The sequence below is a fragment of the Nansenia antarctica genome, assembly GCF_963989245.1.
Source record: "Nansenia antarctica genome assembly, chromosome: 12".
NCBI lineage: Eukaryota > Metazoa > Chordata > Actinopteri > Argentiniformes > Microstomatidae > Nansenia > Nansenia antarctica.
Genome location: NC_137682.1, coordinates 5544036 through 5565323, shown reverse-complemented (window position 1 = coordinate 5565323; position 21288 = coordinate 5544036). Strand labels below are relative to the sequence as shown.

General features: G+C 40.9%; 2 protein-coding genes across 2 annotated transcripts; one reads left to right on the top strand and one right to left on the bottom strand.

Moving 5' to 3' along the window:
- Positions 1-69: 69 nt before the first annotated feature.
- Positions 70-6170, bottom strand: dipk1aa (divergent protein kinase domain 1Aa). Its single transcript, XM_080542807.1, has 5 exons — positions 6004-6170; positions 4239-4373; positions 3635-3742; positions 2668-2847; positions 70-2159 (listed from the first exon to the last, which is right to left on the bottom strand). Exons 1-5 carry the CDS (start codon positions 6055-6057, stop codon positions 1347-1349), a joined length of 1290 nt encoding a protein of 429 aa, XP_080398933.1. The 5' UTR covers positions 6058-6170; the 3' UTR covers positions 70-1346.
- Positions 6171-8147: 1977 nt separating this feature from the next.
- On the top strand, positions 8148-18407 carry mtf2 (metal response element binding transcription factor 2). Its single transcript, XM_080543189.1, has 15 exons — positions 8148-8266; positions 9773-9974; positions 10330-10411; positions 12785-12880; positions 13113-13213; positions 13422-13570; positions 13924-14019; positions 14146-14214; positions 14480-14603; positions 15274-15341; positions 15572-15742; positions 16238-16340; positions 16520-16563; positions 16655-16762; positions 17152-18407. Exons 1-15 carry the CDS (start codon positions 8262-8264, stop codon positions 17564-17566), a joined length of 1833 nt encoding a protein of 610 aa, XP_080399315.1. The 5' UTR covers positions 8148-8261; the 3' UTR covers positions 17567-18407.
- The last annotated feature ends 2881 nt before the right edge of the window (positions 18408-21288 follow it).

Genomic DNA, 21288 nt, shown 5'->3' with positions numbered 1-21288 from the left:
AAAGTAAAACTGCCTAAAGAGTACAAGGGCAGTTAGGGTACACTAACAGTTCAGTATTTACTAGAGAAACTTAAGTTAGATCAGTGAGTGGTAAATGTTTTTATGTGCAAAAATCATGCCGGTTAAACATTTCTAGATTGCAACTCATCCATGAAAAGCAGCAATGACCTTGAAATAATGACTGAGTCCAATTTCTGCAGGCAAGGCATGTATAGTAAGTACTTCATACACAGAAATGTGAGCGATTTTCAGCATGATGTTGTGGGTTTTACACAGGTGAATGGGAGTGACTAATGTTCTTAATGAAATAAGAAAATGGCTCATCTTCAGGCTGGAATTTACATAACTTCATGTCAGTAGACATTTGTGTTAACAGTTGGTGAACATAGAACATAGCTAATGGTAGCATGTGCATAGCAAAATGTGTAATGAAAGCATTTGTTTCAGGTTGGATCAAACAGGTGCAACTCAAAAAATTAGAATATCGTGCAAAAGTCCATTCATTTCAGTAATTCAACTTAAAGGGTTAAACTTAAATATTATATAGACTCATTGCATTGTACATATGCATGATTATACTTTTCAGAGGGCTGACATTTCTGTATTTAAAATCCTTTTCTTATTGATTTCATGTAATAAACATTTGAGATTTAATTTGGGGTTTTCATAAGCTGTAAGCCATAATCATCAAATTTATAACAAATAAAGGCTTTAAATATCTCGCTTTGCATATAATGAGTCTATATAATATCTAAGTTTAACCCTTTAAGTTGAATTACTGAAATAAATGAACTTTTGCACGATATTCAATTTTTTTGAGTTCAAACCAGTTATTAGCATGTTGTTGTATGGTCTGGCCCTTACGCTCCAGAGCTTCTTAATTTTTATATCACTTTTGTTTCAGCATTGTGTGTCATTCAAAACTATCAAGTGAGAACGGATATTTATGTCCAGCACAGTCACAATGACTTGGTTACATTTGTCCATTAAGAAACCACAACTTGTGTCACAAAACCTTTGTGTTATGTGCAAGGATACTTCACTTTGTTATGTGCAAGGATAGTTCAACTAACTTCCACTTCAAATGTTACACAATATTTATATAGACAGAAAATACACAAGACTGATGAGCCCTTCCTGAACAGCAACTATCTCTTCTTAAGTTTTTTTTCCAGCATCTTCAACATCAATCACACATTGCACATTATATATAGCATTATTTCAATGACTTGACAGTTCAAAAATAACCCCAAAGTAGTTATGTTTTTTTACGAATAATGTTCTCTTATGTGTGCTTGGCTGGCTATTCCTCTTCCTGTGCCACCAGGTATGTCACCACTCTCTCATCAGGAGTCCTTGGTGTGGGAGATCTGTTTCCATAGCAGAGCTTTGAGGTTGTTCAGTATGAGTGAGTGCTCCATGTCCATCTGGCCTGCTGAGCCTCTGAGAGCCATGCATGCGTACAGCTGCCTCTCCAGCTCTTCCCTCAGCCCTGACGGCACCCCCCGGAGGAGGTAGTCCTTCAGCGCCCCACACGCCTTCGCCAGGTTGGGCTGGGTGGCTTCCACCCTGCACCTACGCTCTGCCACGTTGCACGACGTCTGGCAGTCTGCCCCCAACACGCAGTCCGAGTCCGCTTCGCAGTGCATCGTGCTCATGGTACGCTTGAACGCGTCCTCTGGAATAATGGCTCTGGGGTCGGTGAGGCGGAGTTCGTGGCGTTCGGTGTAGCCGAAGTGGGTGGCTGCCAGGTTGCACATGAGGAAGCTGCCGTAGGTGCCGTGGAAGATGTCCTCCACTAGCTCCAGTAGTCCCATCGAGATCTTGGCTTTGCGGGGCCAGGAGGGTGTGAACCACTGGTCCATGCTACGTCGGGCCCCGCCAGGCACCCAGGCTTCCAGGGGCCACGGGAGGGAGAGCCCATACAACGGACCGTTGGGGACCCTCTCGGTCACGTACAGGTCCCCGCAGAAGCCCAGAAGCCGGGGGGTGTGGCCCCGGTCCTGGAGAAGCAGGCCCAGAAGCATCTCGTCCACCTGGAGGAGGGCCCACGCTGAGCGGGCCTCGGGCAGAGAGACGTGCCCGTCCTTGTTGCCGTCGGCCACGGAGAGGATCTGGCTCGTCAGGCTGGCCAGGTTGGCCTGCTCACCCAGCTTGGACTGAAGGAAAGAAAAGATAGAGAAAATGAGAGAGAAAATGAGAGAGTGAGGGAGAGGGTGTAAAGGCCAATGCGCACGGCGTGCGATTTTGTCGCACGACAACATTCGATTCTCAATTCTTTGAATTCTTTCAATTGGTGTGAATTGAGAATCGAATGTTGTCGTGCGACAATATCGCATCGCACGCCGTGTGCATTGTCTCATTCAAAACAATGGAATAGAATTCGGCGGTGCGACAAAATTGCACGCCGTGTGCATTGGCCTTAAGGGGAGGAATTAGATCAAAACCATCATCTTACAGCATAATTGACTAAAAGCAGGTGCCCTCTGCAAGCTTTCTTGGATGTTACCTAGAACTACTGGTGATACCACCACCACCACAACAACAACAACAAAACCTCTTGCATTGAAGACAGAGAATCATGACATTTGTTACACTATAATGTGTTAATATTGGGCTGAATATAAAATCTTCTTTAGAGTAAGTAGTGCAGTAAGCTTCCTATACCTTGAGGTGATTGTGCACCATCTCTCTGAACTTTTCCACAGATGTGCCACGGGTGGGCTTGTCGAATACTGCAGCTGCCTCTCTCTTGGTGTCCAGTTCCTCGCCCAGCTCAAAGTGCAACACCTCCCCCAACTGACAGCGGATCACCCCGTCCAGGTCCCCCCAGCCCCCTGTGTACACCTGTGGGACCGGGAGGCAGGAGGAATTCACATCAAGACTTTTAGCTTGCTTTTATCGTTGTTTTTATTTTCTTAAGATTGTTGTCTTTATTTGCACTTATGACACCACGGACCTCATTGTCTCTTAAATTGTTTTATAGCATTTTCGCCTTTTTAATTTGTCTAGTGTGTAATATTTGTGATATGTTATACTGTATGTGTATATGTGAATATGTTTTTCTGTTTTTGCACCTTCAGAAGAACCACTACAATTTCATTGTATAGGCAACTGTACAAGGACAATAAAGTCTATTCTATTCTATTCTATATAAACAGCACCAGACTATGCAGATACCGTAGTGAATATAACATTTTTCACACAAAACTTGTTATAGTATAGTACCTCCCATTGTAAAAAAAACATAATAATAATAATATAATAGTTTTATTGCCATGCAATCAACTTGTCAGTCAATTGTTGGAATTCAGTATTTTATGCTCTAGGCAAGAAGTCGGCCATAGACGGCAACCCTGGAGCAATTAGGGGTTCAGTGCTTTGCTCAAGGACACCTCGACACGTGGCCAGCCATGATTCGAGCTGCCAACTTTTGCGATCATTAGATGCCGCCTCTACCAGCTGAGCTACATAGTCCTAACCCCTCTATGTGATGTGTAGGGTTGAGTGTAGAATTGTCCATGTGATGTGCAGGATATAATATTGAGCACAACAGACTGATTTAAGGACTTGCAGTTTTGGAGATAATGAGTTGCTGAGTTGATCCTGGATCTGTATTTTGAATCAATCTTACCTGGTTGTTGGGTGACGTGGAGAGGCACCTGCCCAGGTAGAGCGTATCTTTGTCACACAGGCTGCTACAGGCTGAGCCGTCGATGATGCCCTTCCTGTATTTGTCGCACTGAAGGAGAAATTAAAATGGGTTAAGCCTAGATTAACGTTTCTCAGCCACTCCCTCCGTCGGTCAATAGATGTAGCTCTACATTTGGAATTTTATAAGGGTGTCAGCAAAAAACTTTTATCTCAAGATTGAATGGAATTTAGTTTATAGGCCTAAGACTGGCCTTGCACTGACATTCACTGTGTACCACTGCTACGCTAAGGTGCTGCAATGTAAACAGAGGAGGGCAGTGTCGCTAAATTGAGTCATGTATGAACCTGTTATCATGTCTGTCGTGTTGTGCAGAACTAATGGTCTAATCTGAAGGCCAAAGAGTAGTAGTTATCTCTGTGTCTATCCTAGCTTAATTAACCGTCTTACACAACACATCAGTGGTTGTATGTTAAACTGTAAACTGAGATGTATTAGGGTTAGGGTTATCTGCATTTGCCAACCTTTATACCCGGCAACACAATAGTAGTAGAGGTCCATGGTAGGGAGTCATGTCTATACTCACGATGGCATTCTTGCACTCATGTCCTCTGCACAGCTCGGTGTAGGTGGAGTACTGGACATAAATCACCCAGCTGCCCACGAACACCATCAGCCAGGTGAAAAACAGGTATTTCACCCTGACGAAGGAGATGCGAGCCTGCGAGGGTCAAACAGAGCAAATATATTTTATTAGAAGTCTCTTCCCTCTTTCCTTTTAATTGAGGGCTTGACTGAGTGAGCACACGGCTCAATGAACCGTGTCATTTTGTGAATTTATACATATTTGCCATGGAAATTAGGCCAGCCATGTCAGTGTTACTAATTAGCAAATCACCCCCTAATCATCTGAGATGGGCTGGTTTCCACATTGACAGTGTGGTCACACATAAGCTATTGATCTCCCAACCAGTGGCGTGACAAAGGCCCATTGATCCACAACAACAGAGTCCTGAGGTTAAGTGTTAGTTCCACCTCAATGTACTTCAAAGACAAAGACAGGATACATGCTAGTAAATCAAATGAATTATGACCTACTGTTTATAGCCTACCACTAGGCACAACCAACATTAGATGACAAGAGCTGGCCTGCAGTACACAAAGTACTGAAGTCAACTATTGCCAAATCTTTTTGGCGGAATCCTTTAATGGAATCGATGAAATGGATGAAAGCGACAGGAGGACGCATAGCTACATCATAGATAAATCATTTTTTAAAAAAGCATGAATGAAGAGTGCTGGCATTGTGTTTTAAAGCCAGGCTGCTAAATGACTCTGGCTTCCCCCTCCCCCCCGCCCCCAAGTCTGCCCAGGACTGAATATGAATGAATGAATGAATGAATGAATGGTCTTTATTGTCATTAATATAGCACAGGTACCAAACAACGAAATTTGGGAGGGGGGGGCTCCCCTGGTGCTAGGATTTTTTTTTTACTAAAAACAAGAAGGGAAAAGAGCTGGTTTACATAAATAAAGGCTATATACACTATCCACTATACTACACTACTATACTATACAAATAAAACACTGTGCTGTACTCTATGCTATGCTATAAATATCCTAACATTTCCTATCTCTGAACCTTCTGTACACGAGGGTTGTCATATTGCACATAGTATTATTGCACATTCATTTGCACAATATGCACAGGACCTTGAAAAACTCTGCACTGCACTTTATAATATATATATATATATATATCACTATCCAATGCACTGTCTGTCCTGTGTTGTCCTGTGTTGTCCTGTTTTTGCATTTGTATCTGTTTTTGTTCATGTATACATGTGAAAAAAGCATAAATGCACCTACTGTAATGCCAAAACAAATTCCTATATGTGTCAAGCATAATGGCAATAAACGGTTATCTGAATCTGAATCTAAAGGAGCAAGGCAAGGCGCAAATGTGTTGAAAATCTTCTAACTAAACGTCACGTGAAACTAATCTAGGTTTCCAAGATATCCTCCTCCAATGCTCAAAGACGAAGCCAAACGTGGAGAAGACGCAAGGAGTCGTTTTCCAAACAATTGAGAAAAGACTAAAGCCATAGGACATCACCTCTTGTCAGAAGAATCTCCTCTCGTCAACAATATTAGATCAGGCCTATAATAGGCTACGTGCATGTGAATGCATTGGACCCACATATCAACAGTCACAGCTCGTCCACCGTGCAACGCGTGAATAACGCGACATCATTCAAACGCCACACAAGCTGTCAATGACAGCGGAAGCAAGCAGTGCATCAAGTAAATCTAAGAATGTGTAAAAATACCAAAACATTGCATTTGTTTACCTGGAAATAGAAGGACTTGTTCATCCAGGCCCGTGTAAACAGAGCCTTCGCCATCAGCAAAATGGATCATCTCAATACGACGTGGACCTGCAGGAGAGAGAGAGTCCCATGGAGTGTGGAGAGGAGCGAGCCAAATACAGCTGCCTGCAAACACAATACAATTTGCAACGTTTTAATAACACCGTTCACTCCCAGCAACGAAGAGATTTAACAAACTCTATTATTAAAATGTAGATATTCCGCTACCCGTGGTTATCCGTGTGCAAACGTCATGTTCTGACGACGCAGTTCTCGGGTCACCAGACATTCCTCCTCACAGGGAACCCTTCAAATAAAGGCACACACACCTTTTTTTGCCGACACAAAATAAGCGTTAGACATGTCAGTTTTAGCTTAATGAACTACTACTACTACCACAGCCCTTTATAGGTTATTTACTACTACTACTACTTTTTTTTTTTTTTATTTAACCTTTATTTATACAGGTAAAAACACATTGAGCCCCAAGGGCTCATTTTCAAGTGTGACCTGTTCACAGGCAAACAACAACAACATCCACCACAAACAAATACAATACAAAACCTGGCCTACATAGTCTAAAACTAAACTAAAACTACATTGTCTAAAACTAAACTAAAACTACATAGTCTAAAACTAAAACTAGTCTAAAATAGTCTAAGATAAACTAAACTTTCCGTCAGTATAGACTAAAACTACACAGTCTAAAACAAAAACTAGTCTAAAACAGTCTAAGATAATCTAAAACTAAGCTAAAACTACAAAAACCTAAAACTGGACAGCTAAAGATCTAGGGACAGGGAGGGGTCTACTACTACTACTACTACTACTACTACTACTACTACTACTACTACTACTACTACTACTACTACTACTACTACTACTACTACTATTACTACTACTACTACTACTACTACTACTACTACTACTACTACTACTACTACTGCTGCTACTACTACTACTACTACTACTACTACTACTACTACTACTACTACTACTACTACTACTACTACTACTACTACTACTACTACTACACACTCTTTCTGAAATCGTGAATTTCGCTCACGTACAGGAGGCGGCCTGTGTTGAAATGAAGGCCTAATCTAGAGTTTTTCCAACAGTGTGACTTCCTCATTGTCATTCAAAGCTAAAGTAAGATGTATGCAACGTATGCCTCCAAATGGGTAGATTTGTTTATTGCATTGTAACAACACAAAGACATTATATACATTTAACACTAACCTCTAGCGCTGACAAGTGGTTATAAAGTAAGGACTCAATAATTGATCCAGCAAGGCTGTTGGTCTACCAATAGTGCTTATCTACACTCAAACAACCTCACAGGAATATGTTTTATACATAATATAAGGCCCTTTAAAAGCAGGGCTTTGGGGAGGGCCAGGAAGATCATGGCTGACCCCGCACACCCAGGACACGGTCTCTTCGCCCCGCTCCCCTCAGGCAGGAGGGTGCGGTCTCTAAAGACTGTGAAGGCCCGACACGCACACAGCTTTTTCCCCACAGCCATCCGGCTCCTAAATGCTGCTGCCCCCCCCCCTGACCTGACCCCTATCTATCTACCTACCCTCCCTCCACCCCCACCCGCACCCAGAGAGCTTTGGACTGTCTGGATATGAACACTTGAACACTTGATCTCTGCACTTTATATTTATACTAATTATGACTCTTGCACTATGATGTTGGTTTGCACTGTCTTGTCCTGTCTTGCACCTGTCCTGCTGTAAACCGTGCTCCACTGTCCCAAACCAAATTCCTAACATGTTTACATGTCATGGCAATAAAGTCTTCTGATTCTGATTCTGATAATAGACTGTTTTCACCATTGGTCATCCCATCCCAATTTGTGTTTAAAAAGTGAATGTAAAAAAAAGAAAGTAGACTAGATTATAGACCATGGCAATGTTCTAATAAAGTTAGATAATGTTCAAATAAAGTTTTGCGGTGGTGAGTATTATATGGAAAATGTTCAAGAAATATTACAAAAAACGTTACAGCGCTTAATAGGCGCTTCCCAGAATGCACCGCTAGATCAGCGGGAAACCAAAATGGCGAATGTATTGGGTGAAAATGACCCGTTTGTTATTTTCTAAAAAAAAAAAACGTAACCAGTGCGAACGCGTTTCAGGTTACTTCCACAATTCTCGGGGCAAGACGCCAATCAACTGCTACGACGATACTTTTTCAATATATAAGGCATATTGACCCTCCGAAGTGACCGAATGAGGTATATCTTCAACATGTTTTTCCCTCTGGGGGGTGTTGCAGGGTGCGCTCCAGTATAATCTGTCTTTTGTTCGTTCCAGACTCGTCTGTTTGTTGCATGTCTCGGCAATTGCTTTGTACAAATTGCATGCATTACTTGACTTCTAGCTATTAAACAGAAGTCATGTATGCGGCTTAATAACTATGCATCGATTCTTTGTTTTATTCTGAGAGCGTGCAGATGTCCAGCTAAGCTCGCGAACAAAAGGACAGGGGGGGGGGGGGGGGGGGGTAGTAGAATCTGCAGAGAAATCTAGTTATTCTAACACATTATTATATATCATTTAGTCACTTTCTCTCACACGATATGGAAACATATACCTGCCATAATGACAATGATTTATCAATATCGTGTTTGCAATTCCTTTTTACCAAATGTGTATGCATTGTTTGACACAATGACCAATTTAAAAAAACAAACTATATTGCATTATCATTTTCTGTATCGAGTACACATTATAGGCTACCTGCCAAATTGAAAGAGAAAGAAAGCAAAGTCTGGTTTACTTTTATTTTTCATATCCAAGCCGCGTTCGTAAATGAGCTCTGAGAGCGCCTGAGCGTCCACGTGACCGCCTCTCATCCAATCAAATTACTAGTGGTTTTAATATATATATGTACCGATTTTTTGGGGGGATAGATAAATGTGATGTTATAATAATGACTTTTGTCATGTCTGTATTCCGAAACGTATTCGGTTAGACCTTTTTCTCCACAATGTGACAAAGCATGAATTTACGTCTTTGCTTAAGTTCCAAAGAACGTATTAATGAAAATAAACAAGTTACCATAACTACTGCAGAACATAAAGATGTTTAGCTTAGTTTTAAATATGTGTAGGGTTTGGGCCTGTTTGATTTCTTCAGGGAGTTAGGGTGTTTGGGTACAGTGGGAAAAATAACTATTTCAGACCCTGCTGATTTCGTGAGTTCACCCCCTTACAAAGAAATGAACAGTCTATCATTTTAATGGTAGGTTCATTTTAAGAGTGAGAGACAGAATATAAGAACAAATCCCTAAAAATCCCATTAGCCTATATGAATTTTGAAAAGATATTTGTGTAAAATAAGTATTTCACCCCAAACCAACCAGCAAGAATTCTGGCTCCCACAGACCGGCTATGTGACCACGAGGCACACAGATTAGTCCTCTCACTTTAAGAAAGTAGGCCTACTTGTTACCTGTATAAAAGACACCTGTCCACAGAATCAATCAATCAGATTCCAACCTCTCCACCATGGGCAAGACCAAAGAGTTCTCTAAGGGGGTGTTCTCACTAGAACATTTGCGTCTCTGACCTTCCATACGTACAGATAGTTGTGAGGTCTGCTCGGGCTAGCTGCTATAATATGGTGAGACTTGCCTACAGCTTCAACCCAATGACAGCATTTTCTGATATCAATTCTTTGAACATCTTTTGCGGATTCTGATCACCTGTATTGTCTCTTTCCCTCCTCTACTATACCAGAGACTCAACGGCTACAGAGAACCTGCCTGTCCACCAGAAAGCTCCTTCCCATCAGCAGCACCCGGCGCCGGTCTCCCCGGGGGGCTTCCCTGTCAAGGATGAACATGGAGGTGACGCCAAGCTCACCGACAGGTTTGAAGGGGGACAAGACGTCCTAGCCCGATGGTCGGATGGCTTGTTCTACTTGGGGACTATCACAAAGGTAAGCAGCAGCAGTTATTGTCGCACTGGAGTGGAAAGTCTTTATTTTAGGATTTAATTTGAAAGTCCATGTTTGTGTGTATGTTTTGTACAAAAAATGCTGCTTAGGGGGCGCTTAGGTGGCGTAGCGGGTTAAGCGTTGACCATGTAACCGCAGGGTCCCCGCCGGTTCGATTCCGGCCGCGGACATATCCTGCATGTCATCCCTTCTCTCTCTCTCACACCCATCCTTCCTGTCAAATCTCTACTGTCTCTGTCACAATAAAAATTAAAAATAAATAAAAATGCTGCTTGATGATTTCAGCTATGATGTTATTTTGTGTAATGATTTATATACTTGATTTTGGTTCCCTCAGATAGATAAAGAGAAGCACCGGTGCTTTGTGGTTTTTGAAGATCGATCCAGATCCTGGGTTCTGTGGGAGGACATACAGACAGGTAAGTACTTAACATGCCCTTATCTGCCACAATATCATGTTTGTGGGGGCGCTTAGGTGGCGTAGCGGGTTATGTAACCGCAGGGTCCCCGGTTCGATTCCGGCCGGGGACATATCCTGCATGTCATCCCTCCTCTCTCTCTCTCACCCATCCTTCCTGTCTAAATCTTTAAAAAATTAAATTAATTAATTTAATTTAATTTAATTTAATTTAATTAATTAAATCTTCACTGTAACTGTCAATAAAAATGACAAATATGAGTGGGACTGCCCCACTCAGAAAAAATACCGTTAAAAAAAATCTAATATCATGTTTGTGAAAGGCTATTAGTTTACTTTACCTTGTAACTGAATATTCAGGTAATGTCGGATATTTGTCATCTTTGTTGTATTCTGATTTTCACTATAGAAATATATATTATCTGCTTTTTGATAGTGAATCAATATATTTATTTTATTAAACGGGTACATTGCTAGTGTGTTGATAGAAGTTGCATGCCTGTCTATTTTCTTCACAGATAATACCAGTAGCAGATGGATGGAATTTATTTTCTAAAATTCTTTATATCATTTTCTCTCCCATGCTGTGCAGTTTGTAGTCTCCCTCTCTCTTGAGTTAATTGATTCAGTTTTGCATTCATACATTAATTCTCTTATTCTACCTCCATTTGGCTTTATTTCCTTGGTTGAGTTGCTCCCCCCTATCTCCCTTTGTTCAGCCCAGGGATATCTTTTTAATCTGTCCGCGACAGTTAACAGACCACAGAGTTTCTGGTCTCAACTCTCAGCCAATGGTAAGCTCCCCATGGAGCCTCCAGATGAGCATAGGGAAGGTACTCCTCAGTCAGTGTTGCTGTTCATATGTTCATGTTCATTAGTTCAATGTATATTTCAATGGGTTACACTTCAGTGAGGGGGGGCTATCAGTCATGCCTATTTCAATAAGATATTAGATTCAACTTTATTGTCATCGCAGAGTACAAGTATACAATACAACGAAATGCAGTTTAGCATCCAACCAGAAGTGCAAACAGTGATATAAGGGAATATCACATGACATTCTGTGACAGTGTTATGGTGATCTAACTGTCACCCATTAGAATACAAACATGAATTGATATGAATATGTCATGTTTCCTTTTTGGCCCCTTTAACTGAAGTCTCACCTAATGTTGTTCATTTCACCTACTGTGGCCTACTGGCTCCTGCATTTGTGTCTGTTACTTTGCTCCATCAGGCTACAGGGATTACGACACAACCAGGCCTGTAACAATTCAAACATTTTCGGGGACAATTAATTATAATAACTTTTTTTTTATATAGCACTTTTACTGCAAACGTTGCAGCTCAAAGTGCTCCAATCATTATAATCATAATAATTTAATGATTTTGTCATTTAACCCTTTTATCCCATATTCTATATTAATATTTCATATTTTCATATTCCGGAATATGGAGTTCCGTTACAATTCTTTTTGTGGTATGTTCATATTACATCAGAGAGCTTAACATTATATGTCAATTTTGAAGAGAAGAGCTAGCTAGGGCTTTTAAGAGGTTTACTTCAAGCACATGAAGCATGTGCATGTTAAGAGAAAAAAACGTGATCACGCCAAATAATCGCCATTAGACGATTATTTCATAATTGTTACAGGCCTAGAATGCGGTAGACACAACACAAAAATAAGACTCCCAAATGTGACTAAAATCACTTTCTCAGAAATTTGTCCTCAGGACTTTTCAGACTTATTGAAATGTGCCTGTTTCTATTTGGACTGTCTTGCATAAGAAAAAAAACTGTCGCCAAAAAGGCATTTCTGATGCAGCAAAATGACTAAAGCACATGGCTAAACCATAAGTGACATGCATGTATTTTTCAGGTAACTAGGTGAAAGCATTACCTATTTGAATATGTTATGTTGGAAGCCCAGGAGGGCGTTTTGTTGATAGTCTGTGGCTCGGTGCAGTACACATGGTAAATGTGGGTTTTCCTTTGGTCTTACAGTTGTTATATGGCACACTGGTTAAAACTGCTATGCTACGTGTGTCTCTCACTCTCCCAATAGACTCTTCTATTCCTCAAACTTGTATCCTCTTCCTCACTCCCTACTCATAGGAGAAGATATAAGGTTCCTTCTCTTATTAGATATTCTCCTCCAAAGCTTTTTTTGAGAAGGAAGCTATAGAGAGGGGATGCAAGGAATCGAGGAAAGGCTATTGGGAAGCAAGCCCTCTTCTACTCACCTCTTTTCTTCTCTCTATATGTAAGAGTCGCTGCCTAGTTGTTCCCGATTTGGATGTTAGGTTTCCTGTATTGACGGTCTGTGATAGGCTTCATCATAGGAGAGACACCCTGTCTTTCTCTCTGTTTCAGGGGACGACGAAGAGGAAGACATGGTCTGCACAATATGCCAGGACGAAAGCTCTGACCCACCCAATGAGATCGTCATCTGTGACAAGTGTGGGCAAGGTATGTAAACGCTCTCAACCAATCAAATCTGTGGTCTTAGCACTCACATGGTTTGCCTTCAACAATGCTAACGATAAGCTAAGTGAACAAACCCAATCTTGGGACACTGACTCTCTGACATCATAGACTACTCTTGGTTAGGGATATGTTTTTTGTTTTGTGTGATTTGATTTGTCCATTTGATTGAGCAGCCTTCTATTTCTCTAACGTGTAAATGTCTGTCCCCTTTAAGGATACCATCAGCTCTGTCACTCCCCCATCATAGACGCCAGCTTGATTGACACAGATGAGAAGTGGCTCTGTTGGCAGTGTATATACGCTGCAACGACAAAGGTAGCAGCACTAACTCAAACTCATCACCAGTGGTGTTGTATGTCTGTGTGTAAATGTTATGACGATATAGTCATTGAGCAAAACAATTCAAATCAAAGTGAGCAAGCACCATGCTTCAATCAATTCTGTAAACAAGACTAATTTACCTAAAGGTACGGGTGACATTTAGTTTATGCCCTTAAGCAGTGTGTGTTATTGTTTTTTGCAGAGGGGAGGCTCATCGAAGAAGGGTCCTATTACCAAGGCCTTGCAGGATATGAAGCAATCTCCGTCTTATGCTCTGGAGGACCTGGTGTGGGACCAAGGCCACAAGACCAACTACCAACAGTGTTACTGCTACTGTGGAGGGGCTGGGGAGTAAGTTGCCTCTGCTTGCGCACCCCCCCCCCCCCCACATACACACACACACACACACACACACACTGTGTAAAGGGCTGTCTGATACCGAATGCACATAAGAGTTTTTTTCTTAAAAAAGCAGGAGCCGTGTCCCAAATATAATATATCACACCGCATACACAGCAGGCTAGGACAGGCAAAGAGATTAAACAAAAAAGTGCTAAAACAAGGATGGGTAAAGAATATATAGAATAGAAATAATAAACAGAATCCTGGACATACATAAACAAACATTCACTAAAACCATAGGGAATATGACTGACTGTCTCGGTTCTTCAGACACTGACACTTTTCTTTTTTCATTCCCGTAGCTGGTACCTGAAGATGCTGCAGTGCAACAGGTGTAACCAGTGGTTCCACGAGGCGTGCATCGGGTGCTTTCAGAAGCCCATGCTCTTCGGAGATAGGTGCTAAAACTGACCCTTTCATTTATAGTCTTCTGTGTACATTTACTGAGGGATAATCGTTTATGAATTCTACTGCATTCCATGGAGAAAAAAATAAATATGCTCTTGTACTTTCTTTCTCCTCAGGTTCTATCTATTTATTTGTTCATTTTGCAATTGTGGACCAGAGTACCTCAAACGACTGCCTCTGAGATGGTGAGTGAATCTCAAGTGCTGCTTAGTAGCAGATAATGAAGAAATGTTTGTACAAGATGTATAAACTATGACCAAAAATAAGCTATCAGAGTATAATATTGACCATACGAGCACCTTAGCTCAATGATGCAGAGTTAGCAAGTACCGGTACACACAAATGTCACCCATGGAGTGTCTGATAACCCTGATGAATCCAACACTGACTTATTGATTTATGTGTTCATTCATACACAATGACTCTCTTATGACTTGTGTCTCTTTGTAGGGTGGATGTTGCACACCTGAGCCTCTATAATCTGAGTGTGATTCACAAAAAGAAGTACTTTGATTCAGAGTTGGAGCTGATGGCTTACATCAACGACAACTGGGAGCTGCTACAGCTCGGAGAGGTAGGACTCATTGCAGTGACCAAATGTGACACAGAGATGGGACATGTAGTACTACAGAGATGGGACATGTAGTACTACAGAGATGGGACATGTAGTACTACTCTTACAGGGTATCCGTGGTGTCTTGAAAAGTATTAAAAGTTGATAAATCAATTTTGGGAAAATCAAGACCCTTAATAAGTATTAAAAAGTCTTATCACGATTTTATGAGGTCTTGGATTTTGTAGGTATTTTTCTGAATTAGACTCTGTCCAAAGAGTTTGAGTCCTAAAAACTTTTAGTAAAAGTTTGTGAATTTATTAGTTTTATTAAAAAACAAAGAATTGTGTTGTATGATTAGTGGTCTAGTCTATTGCAAACTAAAACTGTTAAGTTAAAGGTGTCAGTCACTGATGTAAACGGTTACAGCTCGAAGTGGCGGTGAGGTCTGGAAAAATATTGACTTTAAAAAGTCTTAGAAAGGTATTGAAATTAACCTCAAGATTCCTGTATATACCCTGAGTAGGTAACATAGACACGGCTGTTCTAGTGTCAACTGTCACTTAGATCCAACTGTCACTTTCAAATTAACCTCAAGATTCCTGTATATACCTTGTTTTATGCTTGGGATTAAGTTGGTGTGACATTTAAAAAATATATAATTTGATGCTTCTTCCTTGTCCTGTAACAGCTTAAGGACACTCCCAGAGCAGACCGGTATGACAGCGTTCTGGATGCACTGAATAGCAACCACAACATGTAAGTTTGGATCGACCCCCTGTTTGACTTAGCATGCTCATACCAACATGAACTGTTGTCTTCACTGAATCTACCCTCTCTTGTACCCTTACCCTCCTAGGAGACCCCCCACCTTACCCTCCCCCCCTTCGCTATATCCCTTTCTTTTTCTTCGCTTTTATATCGCTCTCTTCTTTCTCTCTCTTTCTTTCTTTCTTTCTCTATTTTAATATCTCTCCCCCCTTCTCCAGGTTCATGTCAGGAAAGGAGATAAAGAAGAAGAAGCATCTGTTTGGGCTGAGGATCCGTTTCCCTCCTGGTCCTCAGACCTCCGAGCTTCTGGCCGACCAGGAGCCAGAGAGGGCCTCTCACGAGATCAAGATCAAAGGACGCAAGTCCACGAAGCCGCTAGCCAGCACTAGGTAGGACAGCATCTCATTGCACACTGGGTTCCCGGACCATGACTTAAGACTAATCTGTGTCCAGGAAACCTCCCCAACATATATAAGTACTTTAAAGGCAAACTCTGGGATATATTGTCACACAAAACAGAGCAACTTTCACCTAATATATTGTAGTGAACAAGAGCGTTCACTCGCTTCACTGGCCTTCACTTTCACTTTCTTTCCATGTCCCGTGCTTTCATCTTTTTTGGTTCCTTTTCTACGAAAAAACTAGCCTGTGTCTGTGCCTCGCAAAAGGAAAGCAATGCTCCAATTAAGATTTGAAATGTAAATTGCAACGTTGTGCGCACATAGACTTCACTTGTTTTAACCTGCAGCCTACGTTTTCTCAATGTACCGAACAGTTTGGTCTGAATGTGTACCGTTACACCCCTAATCAAAATCCTTTATAATAATAATAATAATAGTTTCATAATTACAATAGCTCAAATTGAAGTTGTAAATCTTTTCTAGTGAATCAACCAATGGTGTGGTGAGACAAAGAAAGAGGAAGCAAGGAGTTCACTCTCTCGAGACTCTGGACAAACTAAGATGCTCTGGTGAACACTTGGCTCAGGTGTGTGTGTAACTTTGCTTCTTATTTTCTGTATTGATTGAGTAGTAGTAGTAGTACTAGTAGTAGTAGGATTTGTATCAGATAGCTGTTGAAATTGTGCACATAAAACGTAAATGCTATGGAAGCAAAATGTTCATCCCATTATGAGAAATGTATTTTGACATAATCTCCTTTTGAAGGATGTTAAGAGCGAGCCTCACTCGTTGGATCTTTTGGTCTCTAGGTGAGTCTTCGCCACAGCGCGTCTAAGTTAGTGAAATTCGGTTTGTAAAACAATTGAGCGCTGTTGTAATCAACGGTTTCTCTCCCTACAGTAAGAGTGACAGATCTCTGCCATCCTCCAGTACCTCAGACGTGGAATCCATAGGTGCCGTTAGCAGTACCACCGAAACTACCTCAACAAGTCTTTCTAGACAGTCCAGGTACGTACGTTCCCGCATGCTGTTATCGTTCCATAAACTCTGATGAACTGCACACTCGTATTTTGATATTTAGTAATACCCTGAACTAAGTAATATTAAAAGTAGGAAATGACTGTTTTTTACTGTAATTCTTCAAAATGTTTTTCATATTAAAACAGTATCTGAATCAGCATCTAATGCTCTTTTCTAGTGCAACTTGAGTGTGATTTATATTTGTCAGAATACACAATACAATTATTGGTCATCAAATTCAATATCTGATACCCAAAAAGAAATATTGTGTTTTTTAAGTCATCATTTTTTGATATATTATATCGATATGATGGCCAACAATGCATCCCTAGCTTGACCTCTAACCTCTTGTTCCTATCCCCCTCCTCCGTCCCTAGCCTGTGTAGCTCCAGTAAGACACGCACGGGACGACACTGGCCCATCACCCAACCCCAACTGAAGAGGAGAGGCCGACCGCGACTGAAGAGGAGAGGCCGACCGCGACGAGCCTTGCAACCCCCAAACCCCGAGATCCCCCCTGATCCCTGCCACTCGGACCCCCACGATCCCCACCACTCCTCGGTCCCAGAGCCGCCCCCTATCCCCCTCCAGGGACTCTCTCACCCCACAGACATAGTTCACAGCCTGGACCCTGACAGCCAACTGTCCCACCTCAAGACCTCCATCAGCAGCTACTTCGGGGCGGCGGGGCGGCTGGCCTGCGGGGAGAAGTACCGCGTCCTGGCCCGGAGGGTCACCCTGGACGGCAAGGTACAGTACCTGCTGGAATGGGAGGGAGTCACCGCCTCTTAAAGCTTAAACTTGAATAAGCTACGTATAACAAGGTTATACGAGATCAAGAGAGCTTAGCTTTTGACCATCTTATTATTACACTCTTACACTGCGCTTCTAAAGCATTAATGCTCGCCTCGTGAGTCGAGGTCGCCCTGTGTCGCCCCATCTGGCAGGGAACTAAGTGCTTCAGGTAACACTTGACTTAAAGCCAACAGGTAGCTTTTTTCTATTGTAAAGCGCTTTGAGTTGCATGTCATGTACGAAAGGCGCTATATAAATAAAGCTTTACTTACTTACTTATTTCTCCTAAATTTCGTTGTTTGGTACCTGTACTGTAGCAATGACAATAAAGTCCATTCATTCATTTTCATACTTACTTACTTATAATGCATATAGTGCAATATATAAGACCTGTCATTAGCAGGCATGCCCGACCTTATAATGTCACAGTATCATCTCATAAGGATCCAGGGTTTGTCAGTCATTTAAATAGTTATGCATATGAGTGTATGATGAACCTTTATGAGGGCTCTTACCTGCTTATAACAAGTAGCAATGCTATTGCAATGCTAAGCAGCAATTCCTGTTGGCTTTAATGTAAGTGTTACTTTGATTCCTATTTGTATCTTTATTTTGATTTTCTCATCTGATTATATGTTCTTTTTCTGTGCTGTGGTTTTCGATAGTTCAGTTTGTCGACTGAAGGAGGAGAGACCAGTTTTGAGAGAATGTAAAAAAAGGGTTGGGTTGTGAGTTGGTGTTTGAGTGTCTCAGGGCCTGCCCGATCCTCATGTTGTGTTGGGAAGTGTGCCTGTTGGCAGGCACTTGACCTTTGACCTTGGAGAGGGACTCAAACAGAGGTGTGATGTTGTGCTGCTGCAAACCTGTTTATTGTTATTGACTATTACTTTTCTACATGTAACTCCCATTGATGTGCAGTATTTTTATTATTTCTGATTTGATTGCACATATCGGGGTGGTTTCCCCGGTCACAGATTATTAAGCCTAGTCCTTGACTAAATCACACTTTCAAGAGAAACCCATCTCCATTGAAGATTTAGTCAAGGATTAGCCTTAAACTGTCTGGGGAAACCAGCCAATCAAGTTCAGCTTGTTTATAAAAGATACAGAAATGTGTTCTCTTTGTTCTGCTAAAAGTGTGCCTGCCTCTGCTTCACATTATGGAAATCATCATCTTACTATGAACCGTATTCTTTTCACTGTTATAGTTCAAATGTACAATATGTCCAGAATTACAGGGGTAAAAAAATGTGTTTCTAATGTATGAGTAACACTGGTTAAATTTACTTTGAGGGGCCAAGCATCTGAGAAAGTGACTGAATTGTTAGTGTCTGAAATCACATATGGGAACGTAAAATGTATACAGTTAGCCTAGTTAGACTAAGTTCCTTGTATTATTAAATGGTGAAGGCTCTGGATGATCTAAATGTGTACCTTTTTAATTTACTCATCTATGTATTTTATGATTATAATTTCTTAGTTCTGATACACGATCATTGTACAACATTAATTTATCAACCAGTTACGTGCGTCATAGAGGACCTCCTAAATTGTAATGTCTCTCTTTTGTGGAGCATTTTGTGATCTTTTTAGTGCAGCAATTACTGTACAAACACTTCATATGAAAAGCAGCTCAAGGACATTTTTACTTTTTGAAACTTCATTCGGTGTGGAGTTGGTTTTGTTCTTTTAGCCACTTATGCAGCTCAACTCTCAAAGAAACAGATTTTGGGGATTTGCGATCACTGCAGATACAGTTTTGCTTCAGGAACACAGTAGCAATATTTCAGTTACCTTACCTCTAACTCAGGCTATTAGTTTTTTTTATATTACAGGTGCTATTTATTTTAATCTGTCTCCTCAAAACTGTGCACTTAGTCAGACTTTTTACAGCCAACTAGCTTCTAGAACCCACTCAGGATATTCTCAGCAAATTTACTGTATGACGTGCTCATAGAACTCCAGCAAAGATGTGGAATGTAAATGGAGGTATTATGGGATGAAGCATTTCCTGTGTGGTGTCAGTATTTGAGTAATATGGTTATTCACATAGCATTACATTTGACATTCCTTTTGACTGGCTGTTTTTGAAAAGGCTTGAATGCAGTCCACAATGATACAGAGGTTATGTCTTTTTTTTTTTAGCACTTCATCTGAGAATGTGTCCCAGCAACAAAACGTCGCTGGAAGGCTTCTCCTATATTGAATACCTGCCACTTGTTTCATTGAATTCAAATTAAATGATGCCTCTTGGTGTTAAAATAACATTTTCCTCTGTGGTTGTGCAGATATATTTTGACATTGATACCTCTAAGATAACTTTTTCTCCTGTATGTCGTTGTGCCAGTATTAGATCTCTCTTTTCATACTGGCTTTTGAGTAGGCTTCTTTAGCCAAAGAATAAATACATAAAGGCCTATGTCTTTGTCCATGTGTTTCTGTTCAAAACATTCACTATCCAATTTTGGGTTGAGGATGCCCTCAATTCAATGTCAAAAACTGAAATAAAGACCATGGTTTCTACAAAATGTGTTACAGCTTTGTGAATTGATGATCCATGAGAGATCTTTACTCTAAGTAAACAGCACTTTATCCACACGCTATTATGCAAATGTATACAATGCATCAATTCAACACAAACAAGTAAATACTTTCCGTTTTCCTGTTTCGTATGAGGTTACAAAACAAAGTGACCACAAAAATGATGGTTGAACTGAACCACACCCATCGTCATGTTAGAACTGCAGGACAGTTGGATTAATGCTTACGGAAGGACATGGTTGTCATGTATTGTGAAATATGTTAATATGCCTAACCAGTAGGTGGCGCTCCCTACCTAATTGGATGCAGTCATCATAGAACCTGTAAGATACCTGAATAAGAGTCAGTGAATGGCAGGTCTCTGTGAATCATTATTAGTAAGCCCTATCAGTCATTGTTATTAATAAGACAAGACATATTACACATGTCTCAGGTATTATCTCGGCGCTTAGTCGAGTGAAAGAAAAACAACATGCAGGTGATAATTCACACAATATAATACCACGAAAGCGTACGGCACTAAACAATAACATTCATTTTGGTAGCATCATACTCAAATTCAGGCAGAAGGGCAGGTGCACACACTGTCACAGACTGCCAATGCATCATATAGGTACATCATTCAGCATGGTTATAGATGAGATTTTCAATGGGGAAACCTTTAAATCCACAGATAGTGCACCTTTAAATCCACAGATTATAGACAGAGGCTGTGTTCGAAATGGCATACTAGCATACTCAATGAGTATATACTGCATACTGCCTACTAAATTCATAATAAGTATGCCAACCAGCCGACCGTTCACACTGCAGTATGCATACTGCATCCCAGAATGCATTTCGCACCGGCCAGCAGCGGGAATTTTAAATCCTCCATTTTAAACCACCATTGGCTAAAAGCTGTAATTTTGGCTATACAAATGTTAACATGTCATTTTATGAAGTTTTAATATGTTTTCAGGAGAGAAAGTAACCACATATATTCCTAAAATGTGTCCAATTTATAAAAAATAACCCGTTTATATATCTGATCTGACGTTTTTTCTCACTTCTGTTCGCTAGCTACGTTACCTTAGATACCGTTACTACTTCGACAGAACACTACTTCGTAATAGTACATAATAGCTAAACAAGTTGTACAATTATTTGGGTCCAATATCTTTAGCTAGCTAAAGTAA

Coding starts and splice junctions, on each gene's coding strand:
- dipk1aa (XM_080542807.1), bottom strand. CDS start 6,057: ATGGCGAAGGCTCTGTTTACACGGGCCTGGATGAACAAGTCCTTCTAT. Junction 4,374..6,003: donor ACAAGTCCTTCTATTTCCAG/GTAAACAAATGC, acceptor TGACCCTCGCAG/GCTCGCATCTCCTTCGTCAG. Junction 2,160..2,667: donor TGGTGCACAATCACCTCAAG/GTATAGGAAGCT, acceptor TCTTTCCTTCAG/TCCAAGCTGGGTGAGCAGGC.
- mtf2 (XM_080543189.1), top strand. Junction 10,412..12,784: donor GTGGGAGGACATACAGACAG/GTAAGTACTTAA, acceptor TCTCTGTTTCAG/GGGACGACGAAGAGGAAGAC. Junction 12,881..13,112: donor CTGTGACAAGTGTGGGCAAG/GTATGTAAACGC, acceptor GTCCCCTTTAAG/GATACCATCAGCTCTGTCAC.